Source organism: Antechinus flavipes, chromosome 4 (genome assembly GCF_016432865.1).
Source record: "Antechinus flavipes isolate AdamAnt ecotype Samford, QLD, Australia chromosome 4, AdamAnt_v2, whole genome shotgun sequence".
Taxonomy (NCBI): domain Eukaryota; kingdom Metazoa; phylum Chordata; class Mammalia; order Dasyuromorphia; family Dasyuridae; genus Antechinus; species Antechinus flavipes.
Window position 1 is genome coordinate 107,591,842 of NC_067401.1, and position 8,173 is coordinate 107,600,014.

The 8,173-nt window shown below is 36.6% G+C and overlaps 1 protein-coding gene across 2 annotated transcripts; it reads right to left on the reverse strand.

Annotated features, from left to right (window-relative positions):
* Positions 1-1,033: 1,033 nt before the first annotated feature.
* LOC127559741 (antigen-presenting glycoprotein CD1d-like) lies at positions 1,034-7,683 on the reverse strand. Of its 2 annotated transcripts, XM_051993712.1 has the most exons (6): positions 7,183-7,683; positions 6,666-6,932; positions 5,622-5,891; positions 3,244-3,522; positions 2,846-2,945; positions 1,034-2,675 (listed from the first exon to the last, which is right to left on the reverse strand). In XM_051993712.1, exons 1-6 carry the CDS (start codon positions 7,310-7,312, stop codon positions 2,654-2,656), a joined length of 1,068 nt encoding a protein of 355 aa, XP_051849672.1. In that variant the 5' UTR covers positions 7,313-7,683; the 3' UTR covers positions 1,034-2,653. The 2 variants fall into 2 exon arrangements, with proteins under 2 accessions (XP_051849672.1, XP_051849671.1); XM_051993711.1 differs by lacking the exon at positions 1,034-2,675 and having other exon boundaries at positions 2,913-3,522.
* Between the last annotated feature and the right edge of the window lie 490 nt (positions 7,684-8,173).

Below are 8,173 nucleotides of genomic sequence, written 5' to 3' on the forward strand. Positions count from 1 at the left end.
TGCATATGCCCTTAATTTCCATTTTTTGGATCCTATTAAAGAGCTTCTATAATATCATTTGTATCATTTTGTATCATTTTCCTTTTTCTTTAATTTCCAGATCCAGAGCTAGATCAAGGGGCACGTATAATTTCATTACTTTCTGGACACAGTTCCAAATTGCTTTCCAGAGTAGCTGAACTAATTCATACCTCCACCAACAGTGTACTAGTGTGTTGGTTTTCTCATAGCTTCCCCAACATTTGTCATTTTTCTTTTATGTTTTCCTTGTCAGGCTAGTAGGTGTCAAGGTAAAATCTATTGCTTTAACTTGCATGTTTCTGATTATTAGTGACTGAAATATTTTAAATGATTATTGAGAGGTTGGATTTCTTCTTGTTATATCTTTTTATTATTGATATATTGGGGGGTAACTTTAGTCGTATAAATTTGAGTCATTTCCTAGAAAATAATACCAATAATATAGAAACTTGTTGCAAAGAATTTTTTTGTTAGCTTTTTTCCTCCTAATTTTTCTAGTAGATTTGTTTGTACAGTAATGTTTTACCTTAAGTTAATCAAAACTGTCCAATTTATCTTAACCTATCACTCATTTAATCACTTATTTAATCATGAACCTTTAGGTTCATGAACTTTTCATGAACCTAAAAGGTAATTTCTTCTCTTAATGTTTTTAAGACATGACCTTTTATATGTAGGTTTATATGTATCCACTTAAGTAGCTTTTCATGTTGTAGATTGTAAGGTTTATGTCTAAACATTAGATTTTTACAAGACTACTGTCCAGTTTTCCCAGCAGTTTTGTCAGCCAGTACCTGGAGTCTTGGGCTTTATTATAGCAGTACTCTACCATGTTCGTTTGCTTCTGTGTATTATGTACCTCACCTTTTCAACTCATATTTCTCTCTCTCTTTCTCTCTCTCTCTCTAATACACACATTCATACATACACACAAACACTCAAATACTTTTAATGATTACATTTAAATAAAATTTGAAAAGATTTAGAGAAAGAATGATATTCACCAAAGGAGTTATGGTAGAATTGCTATTTTTTGACTCCCCAACTATATTTCACAGGTTATCAATGTTCTAGTTAAATAATACAAACATATTTTATCTTATTGTGCTTCATTTTATTGTGCTTCACAGATATTGCAGTTTGGAAGAGGTTTTTTTTAAAACAAATCAAAAGTTTATGACAATCTTAGGTCAAACAAATCTATTAGCACCACTTTTTCCAATAGCATATATCACATCATGTCTCTGTGACATATTTTGATAATTCTCACAAAATTTCAAATTTTTCCATTATTATAATATCCATTATAGTAATCTGTGATTAGTGATCTTTGCATGTTACTATTGTAATTGTTTTGGGGAACCACAAACTGCACCCATATAAGATGGTGTACTTAATTCATAAATGTGTGTATTTTAACTGTTCCACCAACCCTTAAATCTCTACCTTTCCTCAGGTCTCCCTATTCCCTGAAACAAATAAACAAAAATTATTGAGAACATTATATAGATTAAATTTAAAAAGCAGTGATAGAGTTTGAGAGGATTAACTCCAATTTTGAAAGAGATTCTATTTGGGTAAAATGCTATCATCCATCATCACATACTATAAAGAAATCTTTCATGAAAGAATCTATAAATTGGCAAACTTCATTATTGTCTTATCTTAAGAAATTGCCATAGTACCCCAATCTTCAGCACCACCTTTATCAATCAGCAGCCATCAACATTGAGGCAAAAAGACTATACTCACTGGAGACTTTGAAGATAATTAGCAGTTTTAGCAATAAAATATTTCTTAATTAGAAAACATAACTCATTTCTTTACACATAATACTATTGCACACTTAATAAACTACAGTATAGCATGAATATAATTTTATATGCACTAAAAACAAAAAAAATGTGACTTATTTTGTTGCAATATTCACTATCTTGAAGTGATCTATTATAAAAGCCACAATATCTCCAAGGTATGTATGCCTGTACTTAGGTGGAAATACTATTTTTATTCCTACCAAGTATCCATCTAGCATTCACTTAGAGATCTCTAATTCAAAGAAACTCATAAGTCCCTAAAGCAGTCTATGCCTCTTGAATAGTTCTAATTGTCAGCAAGTTTACCTTGAATCGAGTTAAAATCTGCTTCTTACAATTTCTTCCACTTAGCCAACATTCTACTTTTAAAACATCAATCATGTCCCTCTCTAACATGCAAAAATCTTCTCTGCACTAAATTACATGTCTTTTTTCTGGAACTCTCTTCTGATCTTTCTCTTTGGGGATTCAAGTTCTTCAGAAGTAAGGACCCTGTTTTCTTCATTTTCATATGTCTAGTGTAGTTACAGGCACATAAAACATGTAAAGAACATAAGAATTAAGGTCCAGTTAACATTCCCTTACACTGTATTTGACAAGTTCACAGAGAATGAAGTTCACAAGTCATATTTAAAGTCAAGGGTATTGAAGAAAAGAAAGCCAACATTCATGTCTTAGAGAGCTCATACATTTAAAATATCAGCTTGGAGAAAAAAGCCATTAAAAAGGCAAAATATCCCAGACTATTATGACACCTGGATTAAACAGCTGAATTTCTCTGGCTCCAATGAGAGAAAGATAATGGGAGGAGAGTGTCACAGATTTTCTACATATGACCTGTAGGGAGAACAGAAGTAAGGAGTCCTCTGAGTTAAGGTAAATATATTCTTTTTGGTTCTAAGCAAAAACTATATTGAGAGAAAAGGTGGAGGAAGAAAGAGATTGGGAAAAAGAGAAGTAGAAATAAAAGTAGAGGTAATGAGATAAGTGGAAATAAATGGACTCACCTATGTCGCCTTTTCCACCACCAGATGATTCCAGATATTAAAATCACTGGCGTAATTCCAGCCATGATTCCCAGAACCAAGGACCAGGTAGAGCTTTTGGCTAGACATGGAAAACATTAACATATAAGGATCCTAAAACAGCATCTTTCATCTCCCATTCCTTCTGCACCTGGGATTCCCTATCCCCTTCCATCCTAGGTATGTGACACCCCTCTCCCCACATCCCTTTCCTTTTTGGACCCAAAGTCTTCAGATTCCTTCAAATTCCAGTTTCCACATTTTCCTCCCTCCAGAGTGCAGGATTCTCCATCTTCTTCCCTGTCCAGGCTTGTGACCATTCCTTTTATTCCCTTTTTCTATACTCCAGCACAACTTTCTTTCCATTCCCCAAGTCTTACCCCAGTATTCGATAATGTCTTGGCCACCAAGACTACTGTGTTCTACCCTACAAGCAAGATTGGCTGTGTTTCCAGCTTCTACAATGAGAATAACTTGAATCCACCATGTTCCATCTGAATTTGGCAGGAGATCACTTGTCTGAGCTTCTGGTTGCTCCTGTCCATTCTTTATCCACGTTACTCTCACTAACTTTGGGTAGAATCCTGAGACGTGACAATGTAGCTTCAACTGTCCTGGAGTAGAGGTGGTACTACTTGACAACCAGACTTCTGGCCTAACTATAGGGTAAGAAAAAATGAGATTCATGTAAGGATAAATAAAATCACAGGATGGTAGCATTTAGAGCTAGAATGAATCTTAGATATTATCTGATTTAGTCACAATTTTCATAGACTCAGAAACTAAGGGCCAGAGAGCTTTGGGGTTTGTCAAGATCACAATAGGGATTATGAAACAGAGAGATAAAATGTGATTTAGAATCCTTAAATTTCAAGGTCTTTCCACCATGCCAAGATACAAAATTCCACAATAGTACTCTTCTCCAAACGTCTTTCTACAATGACCCAGATCACTCATCTTTCACCATCTATCCTTATAGTTATCTTCTGTTGCTTAAAAGATTTTGGATATTTGAAAAAATTGGAAAGCAGGATGGCAGAAATCAGGTTTATATCACATCTTATGCCACATACCTCAATAAACTAAAAATGCATCTGATTTGAATACTTTATAAAATGATTTTAAAATATTTTGATTTTTATATTTCCTATAATTCTCCTTGTATCCCTCCCTCTACATCTTCCCAAAAGTCATTCCTTGTATTCAAAAGAGGATTAAAAGAAAAAGAAATCAGCAAAATTAATCAATACTTTTTTAATGGATTTCATAACATTCATTTTGATTTTTTTAATGGTGGGTAATTTTTTCACAAAAAAATAATGTTTTTATCATTATTTATTGTAAAGGACTGAAGTAGGTGCACCAGAATCAGACAACTGAGCACTTATGGCTAATTATCTATTAGACAATAATAGCATATGCTTGGAAAATGGTCCTTCTCACTATTCTGTGATGGCTTGATCTTTTGGTGTATATAGATAATTGTTGGAGGGATTAGGAGGTAGAGTAAGACAAGCCAGAGTCACTTTGGAGGAGAACAAGGAGAAGGGAGGTCAGTAGGTGGAGAGCTTGTGTCAATTTCATTCATCTCCTTTACTTCTCCCCCTAAAAACCAAGGACCTTTGCTGATGCTGATTCTGGCTGATCCTGAGATCAACAGGGAGCTAATCTGGACTTCAAAATTTATGTTGTCTTCCTGGCTCTGCTTACTTTACTCTGCATTAGTTCATATAAATCTGTCTATGCTTCTCTAAGATAAATCTTGTTTGTTGTTTCTTAATGAGTAGAAATTTCTATTATATATTTGTATAACTATTTGTTTGGATGTACCTTGATTGATGGACAGTTACTTTGTTTCCAATTTTTTGCTGCTCCCAAAAAATATTGTTCTAAAATATTTTGATGTATATGGAAACATTCTTTGTATCACTGACCTCCTTAAAATAGATGTCTAGCAGTGCCATTTATTTTTTTTTTTGCATAATTCCAAATTGCTTTTCAGAATGCTACATAAACAATGTGTCAATATCTTTCCACAAATTTTCCATAATTGACTTTTTTCATCATCTTTTTTTTTTGGTCATCTGTTTACTAGGTGTAAGGTAAAGCCTCAAGATTCTTTTATTTGCATTTATTTTATTATTAATAATTTGGAGAAATGTTCAATATGTTCATTAATGGTTTGAAATTCTTTTGAAAACTATTAATATCCTTTGATCACTTTTGTCTCAGGGAATTGCATTTGCTCTTATACATTTCTGTGTATTTTGCATATCAAATCCTTATCAGAAATATAAAACACAAGCAAAAATTTCCCTCAGTCAACTTGTTCCTCTTTTATCCTACATGCATTAATTTTATTTGGGCAAAATCTTTTCAATTTTGAATTTTAAATAATCAAATAAAAAATTTAAATCATACACATTTCACATTTCTATGAGTATTGATTTACCCTGGAAATCTGAGAATTCACCCAAAAAATTTAATTGAAATGATTAATACCTTCAGCTAAGCTGGAAGCTACAAAATAAACTCACAAAATCAATAGGATTTCTATGTTATAACAAGATAAAGGAGGTAGTAATAGAGAATTTTCATTCAAAATAACTACAGGTCACATAAAACATTTAGAAATCAATCTGTGAAAGCATATCTAACACATATATTGAGTCAGTTACAAAATGCAAAGAAATGCTTGTAATAGCGGGCAGAATATTCAATGCTCATGAGTGGGAGGAGATCGGTTCTTAAGACTGACCTTGGCGTTCAATGTCTTTCTGTCCTGTGTTTAGAAGACCACCAACAAACTGGGGAATAGTGTGACTGAGTAAGTTCTGTAACATGTCCCGGGTACCATGGTCTTGGTTAAGAATGCTGGAGATATTCCAAGATATACTTTCAGCCCCTGGAGCAGGCTTCCATGAATCTCCTTGGAAGTTCATAAAGTCTGTTCCCTGAAATGCCATCTGGAAGAAGCTTACAGAGGATCCTTTAGAGTAGCTTACTCTCACTTGGATCACCACAGGGTCTAAGGGTGAAAAGGTGAAGGAAGGGGAAAAAAAGAGGAAAATGTTTAGTAGGGAGATCTGGAAGAGTTGAGATGTGAAGCAAGGAGGGGAAGTTGATGATGAGTGTGGGAAATAATTATAAGTCCTCATCTGTGCTCACAGGAAATTAATGGGGAGGAGATCCTAAAAATCATATTCAAGTGCCTCCAGTAAGGAAATGAGGGTATGGAAAGGATACTTGTTCATGAACTCACAGATCTAAAATTAGAAAAAACTTGTCAAACTCTCCTAACTATTAAAGATGAGAAAAATAAGGCCTAGAAAGGCTAGATAATTTGTCCACAATCAGACATGTAATAACTACCTGGAGTAGGATTTGAATCTAGTTTCCAATTTCTATATCATATCCTTCTTAAGAGGACCTTCAGAAAGGAGGTCTGACTTAAAAGGCAGTAAGTCCTCTTTCTACTGTTCTCTGCAAATAAGACTGGAAAGGTGGATAAAAGAGAGTATGGAGAATGGCAGTCTCAGCCACCAAGGGAATAAAGATTAGGTGAAAGAAGACTGTCTCCAAGGTCAGAAGGGTAGATCAAAATGAACAATGCGAGTTTTCAGGCTTAGAGCAGAGAATAAATAAGGATTCAGAGATGAGATAAAGGTCAGGGGAAAACTCAACTAGAATAAGTTGAGAGTCCTAGGGCCCACAATGTCTATCTCAATTCTTTCCTCCCTGCCCAACAAATATCTGAATTAAAAATCATCAATTATGGGCATTCTAGACCCCCAAGACTCACAATCCTTCCTGAAGACCTTAATAAAGTCTTGCACATCCCGTGTAAAACTGGTCAAAAAGACCGCTGTGATACTCTGCAGCTTTTTCCATTGCTCTGCACTGAAATGACCCCGGGCCCAGGGCCACAAGAAGTGAATGGTGCCAGTCTGTAGGTCCCACCTGTGCGTCTCCAGATCCTCCAGCCAGCCTGAGCCCAGGTTCTGAACCCAGCTGTCATTGAGGAATGAGGAAATAAGCTGGCATTGGAAGGTGAGCGGCTCCTGGGAAGCTGGGGAGAAAGAAGGTGAGAGAAAAGTAGTGAATGGAGAAGAAAAAATAAAAGAGGAAAGAAACAGAAGGGGTGGGGGGAGAGGCATCACAGTGACTGTCTCCCTCCCCACCTCGCCTCCAAAGGGGAAACTAAGTGTGAGAGAAAGTGATCTGCCCTTAAGTTTCCCACACTGCTCTGTCTCGGATCATGAGGAACCCCTCTCTGTACAGCGTGGCCCCCTCATTGCCCTCGATGATGTATTTCTTACCCGTTTTTCCTCCCCATCCCTCAGAGAGCCCTGAAAACAGCAGTAGAAAGGGTAGATACCAGGACAGCATGAGACCCAGCAAGTGTTCGCGGCTACTCTTCGCTGCTGGCAGCCTCTGTTTCAGCCACATCCTCCACTCTATCTGGGCCGGAAACCCCGCTCTTTAATTCGGCAACCTCCGAACAGTTTGTTTAGCTGACACCAATTCTGGAATTGTTTTCTTTGTCCCAGGGGAAGTTGGGGGCGGAGGAGAGGGTGGAGAGAAGAGAAGGAAGTTTCTTTTATTTTATTTTTTCTTTAAGTAATTTAATGTTGGGGGAGGGGAGGAGAGACATCAATAAAATATCTATAAGAAAATAAAATGAAAACCAAGACAGCTCTCTCACTCCCAGCTACATGTCCCAAACCCCTTGTATGAGCAATTCCCCGTCTCCAGATAGCGCTCTGTCCCCTATGTACTTTCCTTCAGAGTTTATCTCTTCCTCCTCCTCCCCTACACACTTCAGCCCTTACAATTCTCATTTTCTACCGAAAATTATTTCCCTAGAGTAACACACTTAATCATATATTAGAAACATGGTGACATAGTGAAAAGAATACGAGGCTTGTAGCATTGTCAGAGGAGACACGTAGGACTGATTGGATGAAGTATTTCTCAATATTGTCACATGATCCCGGTTTCCAGAATTGGGACCTTGAGGAGGTCTTTTGATCTTTGGAGGAATGAACTTTGAACTTGGAGATACAGGAAGTTGTAGGAAGTGACATGACCTGTGGGAAACAGCCAGCATTGGTGATCCATTGGTCAAGTTTGGGTACATCCTTTTAGTCTATCTAAAGAGAAGCTCAGGTCTTTTGCTTTTAAACCCTGGGCAAGCTGGAAGCTGCCCAGGTTCCAGGACCATATGGTGGGAGTTGGGATGGCTCCCAGGTGTCTGAGCCTCTCCCTGCAGGGATTAAATAAATGCTTTCTTTATACCTCATGATGTCT